Below are 21,790 nucleotides of genomic sequence, written 5' to 3'. Positions count from 1 at the left end.
TGATCTAGGAATCGTCGCATCCCCTCCTCCCCCGCTGGGGGCTCAGACCTGTACAGATCCCCATAGAAGTCCCTAAATACCTTGTTTATTCTCACCACATTCCGCACCGTAATCCCCCCTCTATCCCTAACTCCACCAATCTCCCTTGCTGCCTCCCTCTTACGAAGCTGATGTGCCAGCATCCGACTCGCCTTCTCCCCATACTCGTATGCCGCCCCTTGCGCTTTCCTCCACTGTGCCTCTGCTTTCCCCGTGGTCATCCGGTCAAATTCCGTTTGGAGGTTCCGTCGCTCCCCAAGTAGCCCCTCCTCGGGGGGCCTCTGCTTAACTCCTGTCCACCCTTAAAATCTCCCACACCAACCTCTCCCTCTCCGTCCTCTCTCTTCTCACTGTGGGCCCTAATGGAGATTAGCTCTCCCCTGACCACCGCCTTCAACGCCTCCCAGGCTACCCCACCTGCACCTCCCCGTTGTCGTTGGCCTCCAAGTATCTTTCAATACACCCCCGCACCCGCCTGCACACCCCCTCATCCGCCAACAGTCCCACATCGAGGCGCCACAGCGGGCGCTGGTCCCTTTCCTCCCCCAAATCCAGCATCACCCAATGCAGAGCGTGGTCCGAGATGGCTATGGGCGAATATTCCGTTCCCTCCACTTTCGGGATTAGCGCCCTACTCAAAATGAAAAAAAGGAAAATTCCCTGGCCTGCGGCCTGGCAAACCTCCATGGATCCACTCCCCCAACATCATCCCAATTCGGGGCATATACGTTCACCAGTACCACCCGCACCCCCTGCAACCTACCACTCACCATCACATATCGACCTCCATTATCCGCTGCAATATTCAGTGCCTCGAACGACACCCGCTTCCCCACCAGTATTGCAACCCCTCTGTTCTTCGCATCCAGCCCTGAATGAAAGGCCTGCCCTACCCATCCCTTTCTCAGCCTAACCTGACCTGCCACCTTCAGATGGAGCATAACCACATCTGCCTTCAGTCCCTTTAAGTGCGCGAACACCCGGGCCCTCTTGACCGGCCTGTCCAGGCCCCTCACATTCCAAGTTATCAGCCGGATAAGGGGGCTACTCCCTCTCGCTCGCTCTCTCTCTCTCTCTTTCCCCCCCCCCCCCCCCCGCATCTCCTTTTCTAGGCCAGCCACGTGCCCGCGCCTCACGCACCCTCCAGTCCCCCAGGCGGCGGTCCCCCGCCCTGACTACCTCTCCTACTTCTTGTAATGTCCTGGTCTACATTTATCCCTCAGCAACAGCACAAGCAGATTACCTGGTTGTTTATTTCATTGCTGTTTGCTGTATAGCAGTTGTACGTCGAGATCCCTACATTACAACAGTGGCTACGCTTCAAATGTACTTAATTAGCTGAAAAGCACTTTGCAACATTCCAAAATTGTGAAAGGTGCTATAAAGTTATTTTATTTCTCTTTAATGTTCAGGGTGAGTTATATATATTTTTTTTAAAGTGTACCAATTAATAAACCTCTTCAGAATCTCAGTGTAAAAAGGTTTGTTATGCTCCTTTTTCACACAGCTGAGAAGGTGGTTTCTGGAGCACGAGATGTTCTTGCAGAGATATTCCGAAGCTGTATACATTCTGAGCAGATGCTGAGTCTGGCTCCAGCCAAACCTATAAAAGTCTCTGACATCTTTCTCAGTAAAGAGCAAATCAACTCTCAGACACCAGGAAACTTGTTGCAAATATTTTTCACCAATGTTCGGCCACCAAAGAAAGTTCTGGAGGATCAACTCACACAGGTGTGCATGCTTCAGACCAAGGTTTTGGTTGGTTTTGTTTGTATTTGGTCGATCAAAATCAGTCATTATGTATAGTGTAACTTTGATAGCCAATGATGAGGTTTGCCTATTGCCATGTATTGGGTAATGCCCGATCTCGGCTTTGTTGCTTAAAAATCTTTTTCTGAACAATCTTCATCTAATACTGTCAAAAACAAAACAACTAGTCATTAATCTCATTAATATTTGGATCTTGTTATTCTCGCTAAGTGACAACACAAGACCATTCTTAGAGTACAGTATGTTGGTACTTCGGCAGGAAGGGGATTGCAGCCTCATGATCATGTGTCATCGATGTTTACAGCATGGAAACAGGCCCTTCGGCCCACCTTGTCCATTCCGCCCAGTTTCTATCACTAAGCTAGTTCCGCTTGCCCACATTTGGCCCATATCCCTCTACACCCACCCTTCCCATGTAACTGTCTTAACTGTTCTTTAAAGGAAAAAATTATACCCGTCTCTACCACTGCCTCTGGCAGCTCGTTCCAGATGCTCACCAACCTCGCAGTGAAAAGATTTCCCCTTTGGTCTCTTTGTATCTCTCTCCCCTCACCTTAAACCTATGTGGTAAGTATTTTCTTGGTCGCTGGTGGAGGCAATAGCAGATTCTTGTTGAAATCAAGTATGACGTTCAAAATAAAGCAGTAAAGGGCGGCATGTGGTGCAGTGGATAGCACTGGGACTGCGGCGCTGAGGACCCGGGTTCAAATCCCGGCCCTGGGTCACTGTCCGTGTGGAGTTTGCACATTCTCCCCATGTCTGCGTGGGTTTCACCTCCACAACCCAAAGATGTGCAGGTTAGGTGGATTGGCTACGCTAAATTGCCCCTTAATTAGAAATAATTGGGTACCCTAAATTTTTTTTTTTTTTTTTTTTAAAGTAAAGCAGTAAGTTCTACACTGGAAATGCTTGTTGATTATGTCAACTCCGATTCATCAGTTATTTGAGGAATTTTATTGTGCTTATTCCTTTTTCATACAGATAAATGTGTTGTAGTATCGTGTGCAAGCAATGTGTTTGTAAAATGTCATCTTTTCTGTCATGCTAATCTACCCATTGCATGAAGCATGCATTGCTTTGTACCATATGTAATTAAGCCATTTCCTTTTGTTTAAAATTGCAAGATACTACGAAAGTACGGCATACCCAAACCGAAATTTGACAAGAGCAAGTACAGTAAAGGAGGAAAGGAACAACACCCTGGGAAAGTAGTTAGCACAAAAAGACCAATTGCCAAACCTCCAGGCAAAGACAGGTCTGTGCTGAACAGCGTCAGGTTTGTTGTGTTTTTTGGGGTTCTCCCCTCTTCAATCAGGATTTTAGGTAACTCAAAACATCACTTAAGGTGAGAGGGAAATGAAATTTGTATTCTGATAGTGCAAAGTTATAAATCAACTTATTGTACAATCTAGTGGATATTTTGCACCAATGTACATATAGCAGCCACAGCATTTATGCAAGCTAGTGATCTAACTCATTGGTGCCCTCAATGTTACAATAATTACATCTTTTGGTTTGCAGTTCATAGTAACTATGCAGCCATCCTATGATTTTGTCAGGGAGCCCAGTTTTTTAAAAAAGATTTAGAGTACTCAATTCATTTTTTTTTCCAATTAAGGGGCAATTTAGCGTGGCCAATCCATCTAGACTACACATCTTTTGGGTTGTGGGGGCGAAACCCACGCAAACACGGGGAGAATGTGCAAACGCCACACGGACAGTGACCCAGAGCCAGCATCGAACCTGGGATCTCGGCGCTGTGAGGCAGCAGGGCTAACCCACTGCACCACCGTGCTGCCCAGGGAGCCCTGGTCTAATATAGTGCAATACTGCCATGTACTTGGGGCACAAGTAGTTATGCACTCAATATATTTGGGTGGAAATGTAATTATATGAAAAGAGGACATAAACAGTTAGCCCCCAAAGAGGTTATTCTGCTCATTTGACATTGAGGTCTCATGCACCTCCCTCCCAAGTTGTTAGTAGTGCTAGCGTCTGGGGAAGAAACAATGCAATGAATAATATGAACAATGTCAGGGAAATCTCCGGAATTTTTCTTCTTGACTGCGTGAGGCAGTTCATTATGGCCCTGAACTTACTCTGGATGAATGCCTCAACATTTAATGAGAGCTTCTCTTGCAGACCATTGTTCATCTTAAGAATCTTGTAGAAATTGAAATGTTTCATAGATAAGCTTGAGCTTTTTTTGTTAATTTTGAGTGTTAATCACATGGTGATTATCTTCTGTTCAGTTTGTTCTCCTACTCTCACTTTATCAAATTTATTGACTTCAGAATATACCCCAAGTCTGCTGTCATTCTCTTCTGGATTCAGTACAGGAATTTATTTTGCAGTAAGCTTAAAATATTTAAGAAAGGATGTGGAGATTGGAAGAGGGGGAAGGGTAGCCCTGTTGATTAAACATAATCTATGATTTCTTTAATAATGTTACAACATTGGTAACAGCAGATAAAGGTAAAGGAAAGTTATCAACTCTGGAGACTCAATGAGTGGAATTGAGTATAAAGAGAGGATGTAAGTCTGTAACGGAAGGTGTCACTGGGCCACTTTGACATCAAAAATGAGGTGACTAAATGTAATTTTTGCTCTGTATCTAAGGAAGGATGTGCTGACCTTGGAGAGGGTCCAGAGGAAGTTCACAAAAATGATCCCTGGAATGAAGAGCTTGTCATATGAGCAGTTGAAGACTCTGGGTCTGTACTACATGGAGTTTAGAAGGATGAGGAGGGATCTCATTGAAGCTTACAGAATATTGAGAGGTCTAGATAGAGTGAACATGGAGAGGTTGTTTCCACTGGTAGGAGAAACTAGAACCCAAGGGCACAGCCTCAGACTGAAGGGACGATTCAATAAAACAGATGGGGAGGAATTTATTCAACCAGAGGGTGATGACTCTGTGGAACGTATTGCCACAGAAGGCTGGGTGTCTTTAAGACAGAGATTTTATAGGTTCTTGATTAATAAGGGGATCAGGGGTTATGGGGAGAAGGGAGGAGAATGGGGATGAGAAACATATCAGCCATGATTGAATGACGGAGCATACTCGATGAGCTGAATGGCCTAATTCTGCTCCTATGTCTTATGGTCTTAATTCTGACATTTTTAGAGAAGTTTGTTTATAGGGCAAAGTTGTTTTAAGGGGAGGCTTTAATTTTCGTATGGATTGAGAAAAACAGAGTAGCTCAAGTAGAAAAGTAATTAATTTCTAGAGTGCATTCATGTAGGTTTTCTGGAACAATATACCAATAAGAGGACAGCCCACAGTGGGTTTGACATTGAGTGATAAACCAAACTTGGTTAGGGAACGTTTATCTAACAGTGATCATATGAGCCTCAATATTAGGTTTGAAATGGAGTTCGAGATAAGATTACGGTAGCATTGTGGATAGCACAATTGTTTCACAGCTCCAGGATCCCAGGTTCGATTCCAGCTTGGGTCACTGTCTGTGCGGAGTCTGCACATCCTCCCCGTGTGTGCATGGGTTTCCTCCGAGTGCTCCGGTTTCCTCCCACAGTCCAAAGATGTGCAGGTTAGGTGGATTGGCCATTATAAATTGCCCTTAGTGTCCAAAATTGCCCTTAGTGTTGGGTGGGGTTACTGGGTTATGGGGATAGGGTGGAGGTGTTGACCTTAGGTAGGGTGCTCTTTCCAAGAGCCGGTGCAGACTCGATGGGCCGAATGGCCCCCTTCTGCACTGTAAATTCTATGATGATTCCATATGATTCTAGATTTTGATACTGTTATATTTAATAGCATGAGACAAACTGACAACAGTAAACTGGTCATAACTAAAAGTACAGATCAGCAATGGGAGGTGTTCAAGAAACAAAAAAATATATGACCAATAATGGGAAAGTGTTTTGCTAAATAAAACAGATAGTCAACTAATGGTGAGCGATGACATAAAACTAAAGAGCATATGAAAGTTCAAATAATAGTGTAAATCAAGGGGACTGAAAAAGATGTGAAGAACAGCAAAGGAAACAAACAAAAATAGCAAGATCAGCAAAATAGAACAGGATGAACTTGCGCAGGATATCTAGAATGAAAGGTTTTAATAATTACATTAGAAGGAAAAGAGTACTCAAGGTTAATATGGGCTCTTTATGAACAGTTGAGGGCTGAAAAGTATATTACACTTCCTGTGTACCTTTGATATTGAAAGTGCCCTTCACTATTGCTATGAACCATTCAATCGCTAAACAGTACCAGAGGAGACGTATTTAACATTGGACAGTTTTCAAAAGTGCAGGTCGATAAGAGCAAAGGAAACGGAGCATTTGAAACCAGAATAAGCAGAGCAACCAACAGTCTATCTCATAGAATCATAAAATCCCTACAGTGCAGAAGGAGGCCTTTTGGCCCATTGAGTCTGCACTGACCCTCCGAAAGAGCACCCTACTTGAGTCCACCTAACCTTTTTGTTTATAATCTTTATTGTCACAAGTAGGCTTACATTAACACTGCAATAACGTTACTGTGATAAGCCCCTAGTAGCCACATTCTGGCGCCTGTTCGGGTACACCGAGGGAGAATTCAGAATGTCAATTCACCTAACAGCACGTCTTTCTGGACTTGTGGGAGGAAACCGGACGAAACCCACACAGACACTGGGAGAAGGTGCAGGGTCCACACAGACAGTGATCCAAGCCGGGAATTGAACCTGGGACCCTGGCGCAACAGTGAAGAAACAGTGCTGCCCCCTTTGAACACCAAGGGGCAATTTAGTATGGCCAATCCAACTAACCTGCACATCTTTGGACTGAGAGAAACCGGGAGCACCCGGAGGAAATGCGCACAAACAAGGGGAGAATGTGCAAATTTCACACAGACTCACGGTTGGAATTGAACCTGAATCCCTGGCGCTGTGAGGCAGCAGTGCTAACCACCGTGCCGTCTCATTAACCAGTTAGATTGAAGAATTGAGGAATAATAGCCAGTGCACGACAGATTTATTTTTTACACTCTTGGGAGCACCATACATGTTCTGATTTCAGATCAGCCACCTCCACTTGCTAGAGATGATAACTGAAGCTTTTTGCTGGTCTTTCTGGCTTAATAGCACAATATCTGAACCATCCAAAGTTGATGACATCTGTTATATTCTGGAGATCAGGTAAATAATTTAAAATACAACAAAGTAAATCCATTTCATGCTTAACTTCTTTTGGAGCAGAACTGCACTGAGTGAAAAGAAACCAATTGTGAAAGCAAAGTCACCTGAAAAGAGCACCAAACCTGATGACAAGGACACAGAGAAGTCACCAGCAAAGAAACAAGAAGGTAGGCCTGTTTCATTTTCTAGATTTATTGTAATATTCACTGAAGAGCTTCCAATGCAATAACTATTGAACTGGTTATTTTCAAGCAAATCATTGCCATTGTAACCTTAATTAAAGTGCAATGCTCTCTGTGGCCTTAAGGTAATGTATCCACACACTGGCCAATGTAATTGCTCTTTACAAAGCCAAATGTACTGTTTTCACCAATAAATAATCTTGCTTTGTGATTCATGAATATCGTGCAATAGTGTCCTTATAGCGATAATTTTATTCATCTAATTTGTTAATGGACAAATTGGTTTTGTCAAAAAGCATTCAGTTCTCAACAGATAATAAAACATGTCCATTTTTGTCTTTACTCTGGATGATGCTGATCTTGATCGTGCTAATCAGTACTCATCAGTAACACTAGCCACTGCTCGGAAGTTATTCTGACAATATAACTCTAAATTGAGACTTTATTATTATCAAGCATGCAACTTCTGCCATTTAATTAATGATCTGGAATTTGCACCTTTTTGGTGTGATCACCACCAATTAACCCTTTATGAATGAAATGAAATGAAAATCGCTTATTGTCACAAGTAGGCTTCAAATGAAGTTACTGTGAAAAGCCCCTAGTCGCCACATTCCGGCGCCTGTTCGGGGAGGCTGGTACGGGAATTGAACCGTGCTGCTGGCCTGCCTTGGTCTGCTTTCAAAGCCAGCGATTTAGCCCTGTGCTAAACAGCCCCTGCAATAATAATTGCTTATTGTCACAAATGGACTTCAATGAAGTTACTGTGAAAAGCCCCTAGTTGCCACATTCCGCCGCCTGTTCGGTGAGGCCGGTGCGGGAATTGAACCCGCACCGCTGGCCTTGTTCTGCGTTACAAGCCAGCTAGTTAGCCCACTGTGCTAAACCAGCACATGGCCAATATGTAAATAGTAGTCAGAACAATCCTTTTTTTTTTTTAAATGCTTTAATAGTAGGGTGAGGCTTCATGCTGTCATTCCCAAACTGTTAATTAAGATTCTGGTGAAACAGGACTTAAGCCAGTTGTATCTATTTTTCCTAAACTTTTTTTTTTTTAATTTAAGAGTACCCAATTATTTTTTCCAATTAATGGGCAATTTAGCTTGGCCAATCCACCTGCACATCTTTGGGTTGTGGGGGCGAAACCCACACAGACACGAGGAGAATGTGCAAACTCCACACGGACAGTGACCCAGGGCCGGGATTCGAACCCGTGTCCTCAGCGCCGTAGGCAACAGTGCTAACCACTGTGCCACCGTGCTGCCCTATTTTTCCAAAACTTAATCATTCATGTGAATTACTAATGCTATCTCCTTTCCTATATTACACAGGTCATCCTGTAACAATTGTTAATACGATTGGAAAAGCTATTTGAGTAATGTTACAGCTGGCTTGACTCTTTGAGATGGCATAACATATGGAACATTGAAAGTTTCCTTCACTAATGCTATGAATCTTCCAATCTCCAATAGTACCAGAAGAGAAGTATTTAACATTGGACGGTTTCCAGAAATTTGTTGTAGACCGGACAAAGCAGGACATCCGCAGCGTTTGGCGAGCAATTCTTTCCTGTGGATATGACCTCCACTTTGAAAGGTTAGTGGAGTGCAGGTATCGTGTCTCAAATCTGGCTTGTCTGAAAGCCAGATGCTTTTATAAGCTGCCATACATCAATTTTAATTGTTAAATGAGTAAAATAACTAACTGGGACAGTTTGTTAGGTGTTGCAATGGCGCAGTGGACTGGTTATCAGCTTCGCGTCCCGCTCTTTCTACATTCCAAGTGGTCTGGGTGACCCTTAACCTCACCTGGGGTAACTTGACCACAAGAAAGGTAGTTGAATGCGTTGTAAAAGTTATAACATCTTTACTTCTAAAAATGTGGGAAGTAATAATACAGTTTGGCTCCAAACTCCAGCAACAACTAAACACAACTGTACACAAGCTACTCCTGGGTATACTGAAAACCCACACTCTTGATGACATCACTTTTGTTAAAGACAGCCATACACATAAACAAATAGGAAGATGCTTATGTAAACATTCTATAGCACCACCCAACCTGGCTTGGCCTGAATCCAGCACAGCCTCAGAGTCTGCCTTACTTATCTTAATATTTAATTTTTTTCAAGCATTATTCCTTCACTATTATGTATTTTTTTGAACTTCAATAAGAGTAAACTTCATTTGTCTCCTATTAATTAAATTAAGGTTCTGATTTTTTTTCTCTGATAATCGGCAAGATCTGAAATCCAGCGCGGAATCAGCCACTGTAGAATTATTTTGAAAGTTAATGCATGTCATTGACACTTTACTTTGTACAATGTATTTATGTGGATAACTTATTAATATATCATACTCAATGGTGCTTGGCTGCGAAATGCAATTTGTTTATCTACTATAGGTGTGCCTGCATTGACACCAGACACGCCCAGAGATCCTGCAAAAAATGGACTCTAGAGATGGATGTTGCGCTTGTACAGTATATCAACCGTCTCTGCCGGCATCTTGCCATTACTCCAGGTCGACTCCATCCTCATGAAGCCTACCTTGACCCTGCAGATTTGCCTGACCCAAGGATCGCCTGTCTATTGAGTAAGCCTTGTACAAATAGTTTCAGTGCTACATTTGTAGTATTACACACAACACCCATAGGTCTTCATTACACTTTGATTAATTGATTTATTTATTGTCACGTACTGAAGTACAGTGAAAGTATTTTTCTGTGGCCAAGGGAACATACACAGTAATAGTAGACAAAAAAGATAATCGACGAGAGTACATTGACAAATGGTACATCAACAAATAGTGATTGCTTAGAGTGCGGAACCAGGGTCAAACAAAGCAAATACATGAGCAAGAGCAGCATAGGGCGTCGCGAATACTGTTCTTACAGGGAACAGATCAGTCCGAGGGAGAGTCGTTGAGGAGTCTAGTAGCTGTGGGGAAGAAGCTGTTCCTATGTCTGGAAGAGACTTCTGTATCTTCTGCCTGATGGAAGGGTTTGGAATAGGGCAAAGCCTGGGTGGGAGAGGTCTCTGACAAATATATTGCCTTTTATAAGACCATAAGATTTAGGAGCAGAATTAGGCCACTCGGCCCATCGAATCTGCTCTGCCATTCAATCATGGCTGATATTTGCTCATCCCCATTCTCCAGATTCTCCCCATAACCCCTGATCCCCTTATTAATCAAGAACCTATCTATCTCTGTCTTAAAGACACTCAGTGATTTGACCTCCACAGCCTCCTGCGGCAAAGAGTTCCACAGATTCACCACTCTCTGACTGAAGAAATTCTTCCTCATCTCTGATTTAAAGGATCGTCCCTTAAGTCTGAGATGGTGTCCTCTGGTTCTAGTTTCTCTTACAAGTGGAAACATCCTCTCCACGTCCACTCTATCCAGGCCTCGCAGTATCTTGTGAGTTTCAATAAGATCCCCTCTCATCCTTCTAAACTCCAACAAGTACAGACCCAGAGTCCTCAAACGTTCCTCATATGACAAGTTCTTCATTCCAGAGATCATTCTTGTGAACCTCCTCTGGACCCTTTCCAAGGCCAGCACATCCTTCCTTAGATACAGGGCCCAACTGCTCACAATACTCCAAATGGGGTCTGACCAGAGCCTTATACAGCCTCAGAAGTGCATCCCTGGTCTTACATTCTAGCCCTCTTGACATGAATGCTAACATTTAATTTGCCTTCATAACTGCCGACTGAACCTGCACATTAACCTAAAGAGAATCGTGAACAAGGACTCCCAAGTCCCTTTGTGCTTCTGATTTCCTAAGCATTTCCCCATTTAGAAAATAGTCTATGCCTAAATTCCTCCTTCCAAAGTGCATAACCTCACACTTTTTTCCACATTGTATTTCATTTTCCACTTCATTGCCCACTCTCCTAGCTTGTCCAAGTCCTTCTGCAGCCGCCTTGCTTCCTCAATACTACCTGTCCCTCTACAGATCTTTGTATCATCTGCAAACTTAGCAACAGTGCCTTCAGTACCTTCTTCCTTTAGTGAGCTTTTGTCAGTTATCACACACCTGAAAAATACTGTCTCGCCACCTTTGTGACACAAGTTTGAAATTTCATTGTCTTAGTTATTTTCTCAAAGCAGACAGTGGAAAATGCAGAGATTCAAAGTGGGGAAAATGAAGCGCTTTGCTAGACTAGCAAGCAGGGAAAAACAATGGATAACTTAGTTTGAGCTGCTATCATGCACTCTGGTGATCATTGAACAGCAGTTGTAAATACTATCATGGATCAGCTAAAGAATATTGTTTGAGATAGAAACCCTAAAAAGAATGAACAAAAGATTTTTTTCCCAATCCCTTTTACTTCCTCAGATTATCTGGGTCTTGCGTGGTCAGTTGGAAGTTCTATAACAGGCCTCAACATTTCTGAGTTAAGGACTGGAAGAATCAGCCATGGGATTAGTTGTCACATGGATATTTCTCTTCCACCTCTCTCAACTCTCCACTGTCTGAAAACCAAACAAACCAAAATTTCCTCCGTCTGAATCTTGAGAAGACCAAATCTATCATTTTTGTCCCCTCCCACAAACTGCATATCCTTGCCACTTATAGTATTCAATTTGCTTCTTCAGACACAGTCCCAGATTGAACCAGACTATTTGCCACTTTGGCATCCTATTTTACCCAGTGCTGACCTGATGATCCAGCTCTCTGCCCTCTCCCTGAGGAAGGAGCAGTGCTCCGAAAGCTAGTGATTTTAAACAACCCTGTTGGACTTCAACCTGGTATTGTAAGACTTATTGCTGTGCTCTCCATTTAAAAGAGCAACTAGTTGACCTCCATATCATCACCCACCTCTGGCTGTCATCCATCATAAATTTAAGATTATCCTAAACGCTGTTGCCCATATTCTGAATCGTGTCACACTCACCCATGATCCCTATCCTCACTGGCCAAACTTGGGGTCCCCCAATATATCAAATTCAGCATTCTCATTATTATTAAATCCTTTCATGTCTTCACCCCCTCCCGGTCTGAGAGTTTGAAATTTGAACCCTTGGTCAGAAAATGTGCTCTTAAACAGAGTAACAAACAGCTGTCAAACGTACCACCAGGCAGTCATTCCAGTTAAAAAGTCATTTATTGGCGAAGAACTGTTTGGGACCTTCTGAGGACATGCAAATGACCAATGCTCATTCTTAAATCACAAAGGGGATTCATAGCCATAAAATGTGTGGGAGATGTGTTTACCCTTTGCCCTGTATATTGTGCGCTATTAATTTTGACATACTATTCCTAGATGTTCCAATTGAAAGCATTCGACTTCGTTTTGCTCTACTTCAGTCCTTAAACAACACCTTGGAGACATTCTTCCTTCCTCTGGTGGAGCTCAGACAGACGCACACGTACATGGACAGCATTGCATCACTGCTACGAGAATCTAAAGGTCAGATGTCAGACACCTTGTTGGAACACTCTTATTTTGTCAGCACTAATTTTATCATGTGCATTCATACTTCAGGATGGCTTGGAATTAAGGAAATGGAGTATTTGCGCATTGTTCCATTTTCTGTATTAACTTAATGAAATATTTTACAAAATCAATTTTTAAGTTTTTATATTTTTGTTTGCCGCCCCTAGGGATAACCGGGTATTAAAAGTAGTAGGTGAGGGAAGTGCAGCTGCATGAAGCATTTTCAAAAATTCTCTCGATTCATGAGTTAAACTTTTTTGGATTGGAAAATTGCAAATGTCACATCTGAATATCATAATTCGATGACAAATCGGAATATGTTCTTAATGGTGAAGGACTAGGAGGTGTGAAGCAGCCGCGTAATTTGGGAATATGTGTGCACAATCGCTAAAAGCGTAGTTCACAGGTACAAAATATATTCATTCAGGCGAATGGAATACTGGCTTTTATCTGTAAAGGATTGGACTTCAAAAATGAGGAAGTGGTGCTTCAGCTGTACAAGAGACTTGGTCAGGTGCCATCTGGAGTACTGAACCTTAGGAAAGATGCTTTGACCTTGGGGAGTAACTCAGAATCACCCAATAATATTAAGGTTTAAAGTGGGCAGTTTGCATAAATTTGCCTTTTATGACTTTAGATTGTTGCATTCTAATTGAGGTGTTTAAAATAAACAAAGATTTGATAGGCTAGGTACAAAGAAAGTATCCTCTGCTGGGGAATTAAGATCAAAAGGCCTTAAATTAAAACTAGGCCATTTAGGAGTGAAATCAGAACACACTTTTTCCACATACAGGCTCGTGGAAATATGGAACTCACTCCCCCAAAAGGTTGTGGATACTGGGTGGATTGAAATCTTATTGGCTGAGATTGTCACATTTTTGTTAGGTAAGGCAATCAAGAGACATGAAACAAAGGTAAATGGATTAGAAATACAGATCTAGCCATGGTCTAATTGAATCATGTAAGTCTTGAGAGGTTGAATTGCTCATTTCTATTGTTCCTGTGTTCCCTGGAGAGAGGAATGGTGGGCTGGATTCTTTATTCTCAATGCTAACTAATGTAGACACCAGATGAGAAGAGGATTTGGATGAATTGTCCTGCACTTCCTGAGTTTCTCCTCTGCCTCTACACATCCTGTGTTCACTGGTCCATCACCTGTGTGCTTCCATTATATTCGAGTGCAGAAGGTGGCCTTTGACCCATCAAGTCTGCACCGATCCTCCAAAAGAGCACCCTACTTGGGCCTACTCCCTCTCCCTATTCCATAACCCTGCCTAAACTGTACATCTCTGGACACCAAGGAGAAATTTAGCATATCCAATCCACCTAACCTGCACATCTTTGGACTGTGGGAACACGCGAAGGAAACCCACGCAGGCATGGGGAGAACGTGCAAACTCCACACAGTCACAAGGCTGAAATCGAACCCAGGTCCTTGGTGCTGTGAGGCAGCAGTGCTATCCACTTTGTCACCCTTTAGGATTACACAAGAAGACTAGTAACTTAAATGAGGTCTTGGAGGTGACCAGTGAACTGGAATAGTACGTTGGCAGGATAGAGTGAAGCAAACTGGAAAATGTTTTTAAAAACTTTCGAATGGTTGAGGAGATGTGATGCAATTTGCATCCAAGATGATCATCACAGTTTGATTACATCTGTAATAAAACTTGATACCTCACCATAGAGCAATATTGAGATTAAGAACTCATCAGACCATGGGACTGAACATGCCTCCCATCTCATGCATGGTGCTGCACATTGCAACTTCAGCCTGCTCTAATTTCTTTATTCACCTGCACCCAAAAGTCAGTGAATTGTTGACAGCTTTTGCATTTTCAAGCCTATTTCTAAGAATAGATGCTAATGGGATTTATTTTGTTTCAATGGCTGAAAAAGTTCTTCATAGTGCCGGCGAAGTGCGGTTGCCTCTCCCAACCACTCATAGGTATGCTATACGATAATCACCATGTTAGATGGAAATGGCATGGGCATACTGTGCATGTGCTAGAAGTATGTAGCGAGGGCAGAATAATGTCAGTCAGCATCCAATATTCATTAGGTGCCTGCCACTTATGACCTTGTAATCCTCACGTAAGTGCACACAGGTGAGGAATGCTCGACCTTCTCCCCCAACTTCCTCCATCAGCTCTATGTAAAGGCATCACCATACAATTTGCAAATGACTTGATTTTGCTGTCTACTTGCTGTTATAGAGTTAATGGAAGCACCGAGTTACTGAAGTAGTTCTGAAAACTTTGTTATGTCAGCTATGAGTGGTGCTGAACATTCTGCGGGAGTTGTGTGCTTATGAAATGCCTCTGTATACACCACTTTCTCTGAGTGATGGGAACCATAGTTATACTTTCCGCTGAGTTGCAGCATCAGAGGGAGATGGCAACAGGGACAGCAGACAAGCTGCTTGCGGGTTAGGAGGACTCTGATCAGGAAACCTTGCCCACATGGGTCTTCAGCAAACACCTTTACCTAAATGTATGAGGCTCCTTGTCATTTGGTAGTATTTGGCATGTGCGAATGCATTCTCATGTTGGTCACTCATGTAAGGTAATGAAACTTCTTATCGAATTGTATCCAGGCCCTCAGAACTAGACTGTTGCCAGTGACCAGCATGGCCTCCTTCCTCCCCTGCCTTCTGCGCAGTTGTCTCGAGGAAAAAGAACTTCTCCCTCCAGTCCACCACCCGTACCAGCGACATCCAGCATGGCACCAAAAAACCTGCAGGCACGCTCTCTTGCCTGTTGCACCATTTCATGTCCTTTCTGAATGTCTTTCAATGTTGCCCAGTGTGAGTTCCAGCACTTCTTGCAACTAGAATGTGCCCAAGAGGTCCATTCGGGTTTTAAGTGGCGTGAGCCTCTCATGAACCTGAATTCCCTGCTGTGGCGTGCCACCACGAAGCATCACTGGGCTGCACACCACAGTCATGGAAATGAGCGGGCAACACAAAGTTTGCATGCTGACTGCTTCATTTGAATCAGGTGCAGAATAATCGCGTATAGTGATCTTCACACCTGAACTTGGGTTGTATTCAAATTAGTCTCCCATCTTCTGACACTAAATTGAATATGAATATTTAATGTTTCTCGTTGTCTGGCTTGTCTGTGCTGTAGTTCAGTCTTGCCCAGTTAACCTTCTTATTTGCAAATTTTTCACAAGTTAGAGAACCAGAGTTCCAAGTAAAATGTAAAATATGTTCATGACTATTCTGATGAAGTTGTCCCTGTTCATAAATTATTTATTTATCTTCAGGGTTAGTGTTTTATGACACTAAAGTAGCTGTGACGAACCGGGTTTTGAATGCAACCGTACAGCGGACTGCAGACCATGCTGCGCCTGAAATAACTCTGGATCCTCTGGAAATAGTGGGAGGTAAGCGGGGAAAGGTTGGAGTTGAAAAAACATGCTTGCTATTCTCAAAATACAAAATTTGGGGATTGGTTTGTGCACTATTCTTTCCATAGTATTGTCTTGGTTCATACATAGTTCTCCATTCCATACCGTGAAGATCACTGGAAATTGAAAGCATGTCAGTTTTCCATTGGATAATCTGTTAACCACCTGGGTGCTTCAAATCTGGAGAAGGTTGGACTCTATTCATGATTGAAGATTGGTTTATATTGGACATAATCCAGAATTAGAAAATCAGGGCTTTTGTTAACCATTTTTCCAGACTCAACAAGTTTAACATGTTACCGGCATCTATATTTTTATTTTTTTATTTAGAGTACCCAAATCTTTTGTTCCAATTAAGGGGCAATTTAGCGAGAAACTTTTTCTCTCAAAGGGCCTTTAGTATGTGAAATTCCCTTCCCCAGAAAGCAGTAGAGCCCGAGTCATTTAATTTATTCAAGGCAGAGTTAGATGGACAAAGGGAGTTGAGGGTTATGGGGGACTGACGAGTGCAGAGTTGTGACCACAACCAGATCATTCATGATCTTATTGAGTGGCAAAGTAGGCATGAAGTGCTGAACGGCCTACTCCTGCTCCGAAATCCTATGTAAGTATTTTGAAGATTTTTAAATTTCAATTTTATTTGTGTTTATCCTAATCTTTAAGCAACATATTGCTTTTTTGAAACAATCACTGGTGACTCAGCATTTCATTACAGTTTAGAAAATAATTCCGGGATTCTTGGATGAGTAAGTGTAGCTTTTGCAACGGCCACAGCCCAGTAAACCTGAGGCATCTCTGCTTCCTAAAACCAAAATATAAACTTAACTAACTTTTAATTCAACTATTTAGTACTTTTTGTTTCCTAAGCACAGACTCAAATTATATGTTTAAAGAATCATAAATGCATTCAAGCATGCTAGAGATATAGACAACACTAGAAGCAAGCTGAGACTATTACTGTAACTAAAAGGTACAGATTTTCTGGTCATGTAGTCTGAGCAATGCCATTGGAAATATTAGTTTCTGTTCCATTTCAATTCGCTGGCAAGGTCACTGTTTACCTTTCTTTAAATGATCGCAGGCGAAATACGTTCATCAGAGAACACCTACTTCTGCCAGGCGGCTCGACAACTGGCATTAGTGCCTTCCTCCCAACTCTGCGTTAAGTTGGCAAGTGGTGGGGACCCAACCTACGCTTTTAATATTCGTTTCACTGGTGAAGAAGTACATGGGACAAGTAAGATACAGGCTTGGCATTTTGTTACTAAAGTGAGAATTGCAGCAGCTGTGATACATATTAATATAAAACCTTGTTTTCCAAACTTCCCGCTCTCTTCTGCCGCTTCTGCTCCACTCACCTTCTCTTTCTCTTGGCTGTTTATCTCTTCCCCGCTGAAGGTGTAGACACCCGCTGGAGTGCAGGTTCACAAGCAGATTTCTCATTCATCCTCAAGTGACCTTTTTACATGTGAGCTCGAGACAGGGAATGTTTATTTTTACTTTTTCCAAATTAAGGGTCAATTTAACGTGGCCAAACCACCTACCGTGCACATTTTTGGGTTGTGGTGGTGAGACCCACGCAGACTTGGGGAGAATGTGGAGACTCCACGTGGACAGTGACCCGGGGCTGGGATCAAACCAGGGTCCTCGGCACTGTGAGGCAACAGTGCTAACCACTGCTCCACCATGCCTCCATTTTGAGACAGGGAATGTTGACAAAATATTTGATATTGCCAAGCATCACAGCTAAGTCAATTATGGTCACCTTGCGTCCAACCATAAATACCTTCCAGCAGTAGTCACTAAATAGTGGTCAGTAGTGGGAAACCTGGCTGATATTTCCCCTCCCTAGAGATCAGTTGCATAACCCAGTTGCTTGTCTGGCTCAGATCAAGTTAATTCACAACAAAACCGAAATCAAACCTGGTATCTCCTAGCTTCTACTGCTTTGGGATAGATTAGGTGGTACTTGGTTATCAAGGGAAACATGCCACGGTCAATAGAAGTATGTACCGACAACCTAAAGTGTAAAGAGTACACCTTCACGACTCGCAATTGCAACTGATGTAAGTGATCTGCTTTTTAAAAAACATTTTACCACACAGACAAAGGTTACCAATTTTTTTTGTGTAACTGTGTCTTACCCAATAATACTTGATTTGCTGTCTCTCTGTAAGAGAGCCATGATACTTGCCTTCATAATCGAAAGAACATATTGTACTAGCCACTATAATACTGCGGAGCCTAAATATACATTAATGTATCTAAATCTCAGCTGAAAAAGCAACGGGTATTACATTTAAAAATCAAATGTAATTTTTTTGCTTCAATGTGTTACTTTTTAAATAATTTTTGCTTTTTTCCTTCTGAGATCCGATTTAATTCCAAAGTATCCCAGGGAACAGGAACAACTTCAGACCTCTTCCCCCTTTATTGTCAGCTTGGTTCACTTGATAGCGCTCTCATTTCCTGAATTTGAAGGTTTTGGCGTTAGCTTCCACTCCCAAGAGTTCAACTCTTGAGATGAAATCTCAGTGCAACAGTTTGGTTCTGCATTCTCTAAGGTGTTGTATTTCTGATGAAATAATACACCTGCTTGTGTCGTTGAGCCAAAGCCCCCCCCCCCCCCCCCCCCTTCTCAAAGATGACTTTGTTTCTAGTGTCACAATGTCTGTTGTTTGGATTCTAGGTGGGTCGTTCCGACACTTTCTCTGGCAAGTGTGTAAAGAGTTGCAGAGTTCAGCACTTTCTCTTCTTGTACCTTGCCCGAGTTCGGCAGCCAACAGAAACAAGGTAATTACTGCTGCAAATAGTCAATGAAATATTTGAGAGGTTAGATGAGTTAGAGAGGGCAGGTTAACTCAGTTGGCGAGAGCATGGATTCGGCTCTTGTATCAGCTGAGATAGTTCTTCGGTTCTTCCTATTCTACTTGCCTCACTGTAATATCATGGCAGAGACTTACATATGTGGGGAGCCACCATCAGCAACTCTTGGATAATGAGGACTTTACATGACGGGAGAGAGATGAGTTAGCTTCAGAGGAAATCCAGATGGTGGCAGAGAGTTTGTAATTATTCTTCATCCTGTGAACCCAGATATGAAGAGTCCAAATACACATCAGTCATACAACAAATTGCTTAAAATACTCAGTAGCTGTCCCATCCTTGGAAAGGGTACAGCTGTTCTAACGAAGGGCCCCATCTGAAAAAGTTCTCTCTCTCTCCCCTTCCTCCCTCTCCCTTTCTCTCTCTCGGAAGCTGACTGAGCTATTGTGCATTACTGGGATTTTCTGGGTTAAGTCTCAATTGCCAACACTCAGCTTTTTCTTTTTGTTTCATGCATCAAATGAAGATTTGAAGTATTCACCTTTTCTGAATAGATTGCTAGTGTTTACATCAAATCAATGGGTTCTAACATGGATTTACTAGAGTTATAGTATGAAGTCTCAGTTAACATTTGGTCATACATTTAGCTGATTTGAAACAAATACAATTTTTGTTGGTATTATATTTTTTAAGAATGCTTTGAAATTTTCAAAGAACTTCCAGATTTTGACGGTTGAATACTTGCCTGTTTAAATCTGACCACTGAATACAGTTATTGTTGAAATACCATTGGTGTCTTAGCCCATTCCCAGGAAAGGGATGATAATGTGGGAGGTGCGGTAGGGGAAATTAATTTGCTGGGATTGTTAGATTTATCGATGTTCCAGTTTACAGACTGATCATTTTCTAAGCTATTGTAGTAGAAAGCATTCATCCCAGAAAATTAGATGTATATAATTTTTTTTAAATCTTGGTATGGTATAGATTTGCGGCAACCAGGTACCTTATAGTTTCTTGACGTAATGACGATATGTTCAGATGGACCTTACATAGAAGAAGATAGGCGCAGGAGGACACCATTCGGCCATTCGAGCCTGCTCCGCCATTCGTCACGATCATAGCTAATCGTCCAATTCAATAGCCTATTCCTGCTTTCTCCCCACAACCCTTGATCCCATTTGGTCATTTAGATTACGTCAGTACTCATTTCTGTCCTTGCCTTCTGTCTATTTCTCATCACGAGATAGTGGGTAGTGATCAGGAGTGGGCAAAGTGGTTTCCTCCCATACCCTTTCTCCTCCGTAACCCAATGGCACTGAGTCTAATTGAAGCATTTCAATCATTGCCCAAGCTGAAATTGATGAACATAACATAGAATTCATAGAATTGTTACAGTTGGAGGCACTTCAGAGGAGGTTCACTAGGTTGATTCCAGAGGTGAGGGATTAGTCATGCAAAGAGAGATTGAACAGTTTAGGACTACTCTTTAGGGCAGTCGTTTTCAAACCCAGGTTTGCAGGCGGGTGTCAAGAGCTTCGCGGGGCCTTGCGTTCCCGATCGCGGGAATAAGTGCGCAATTGCACAACCGGCTTTTAAAAAGGCCGGCCGCGACCGGCTTTCAGAATGCCGGCCATTCTGCGCATGCTTGCCCTGTCAGTAGTGCGCAGGCCCGGAGCCCTGCGGGGCAGAACGCCTCCTCCTGACGTTAGTGTGCTGACCCAGGAGCAGATTTTTTTTTTTAATTGCTGGAGTCTTCCTGCATGGCAGAGAGCAGGTCACGCGCCCCTTGAGCTGATGTCACGTGTTGTGGGAACGTGACAGAGATTCCTCCATCTTGTAGCTACCAGCAGTGCTGGTCTGTGGGAGCATCTGGAGGAAACCCACGCAGACACGGGGAGAAAGTGCAAACATCACACAGACAGTCACCCGAGACTGGATTGAACCCGCGTCACTGGAACTGTGAGGCAAAAGTGCTAACCACTGCCACCGCCCTGCCCGTACGAATGTACCGCATTCTGTTTAAAAATGGATTTTAAATAATTTGAGGCAAAATGTCTATTCCTTGTGTAGTATTGTCTTAGATTTTCAGACTAATTACATTGTACATCTATCTTCATTCTGGTTAAACATCTTTTTAGGGCAAGCACATCCTGACTCCTGGTCCAATAACATATACAGAGGAACAGCTGCTACATTTCTTTGGGCAGTTACTTGGAATTGCTATCCGAGCAGATGTCCCACTCCCTCTTGATCTCCTCCCAACGTTTTGGAAGACTCTAGTTGGGGAACCATTGGATCAAGAGTGGGATCTGCAGGAGGTTGACATCTTGACATACAACTACATCAAGAAGTTTGAGACTGTAAGTTATTCAATACCTGTGAAAGTTTGTATTTTAAGATTTGCTTTTCCTCTCGCACTCTTCATGTGTCCCACCAAGCTCTCTCTCTTTGAGTGGTTTTGACTTTCGAAGGCATGGATTCTACTTGTCCACAAGTGGTTGAGTGGTGGCAAAATTCCCCCCCACCCATCTATTAATTGTATAAATTAAGGTTAAGGATATATTGGTGGAGGGCATTCGTTAAATAATGGAACACATATAAAGAGGAACTCATTGACACTGGGAATGAGTTGTAAAGCTAGGAGCTATATCTTTGTAATGTTTCACTTTATGAATAAGTTTCAAACTGAGTAAATATTGATTTCTGGCCTCCTCCTTCACCAACTAGCTGTCAGGTTTAACACCATCCTCCCTTCCATACTTTATCAACGGATTTAGGGCTGTGGAGTGGGTTCCCCCTTTCCTCAATGGTCTACCCACTGGAGCTTGCTGATGGAGGACTCAGTCTTCTAAATGTTGAGTGTAAGACTCATCTACTTGTATACGTCAATGATTATCTGGAGATCCATTTCCAACAGCACTTACTGCAGCGTCATCAGCGTATTGGAGTTCAGTGACTGAGGTCAGGGTGGTCTTTGT

General features: G+C 42.7%; 1 protein-coding gene across 1 annotated transcript in view; it reads left to right on the top strand.

Annotated features, from left to right (window-relative positions):
* LOC140397295 (probable E3 ubiquitin-protein ligase HECTD4) overlaps positions 1 to 21,790 on the top strand; it is a 561,188-nt gene that overhangs the window by 499,352 nt on the left and 40,046 nt on the right. The window contains 10 exon segments of the mRNA XM_072486148.1: positions 1,547 to 1,770; positions 2,934 to 3,085; positions 7,008 to 7,114; positions 8,602 to 8,725; positions 9,533 to 9,723; positions 12,402 to 12,548; positions 15,843 to 15,962; positions 17,068 to 17,223; positions 18,676 to 18,779; positions 20,951 to 21,172. Of these exon segments, the coding sequence (XP_072342249.1) occupies positions 1,547 to 1,770; positions 2,934 to 3,085; positions 7,008 to 7,114; positions 8,602 to 8,725; positions 9,533 to 9,723; positions 12,402 to 12,548; positions 15,843 to 15,962; positions 17,068 to 17,223; positions 18,676 to 18,779; positions 20,951 to 21,172 (1,547 nt within the window).

The sequence above is a fragment of the Scyliorhinus torazame genome, chromosome 1 (assembly GCF_047496885.1).
Source record: "Scyliorhinus torazame isolate Kashiwa2021f chromosome 1, sScyTor2.1, whole genome shotgun sequence".
In the NCBI taxonomy this organism is placed as follows: Eukaryota; Metazoa; Chordata; class Chondrichthyes; order Carcharhiniformes; family Scyliorhinidae; genus Scyliorhinus; species Scyliorhinus torazame.
This window is presented reverse-complemented; position numbering and strand designations above follow the sequence as displayed.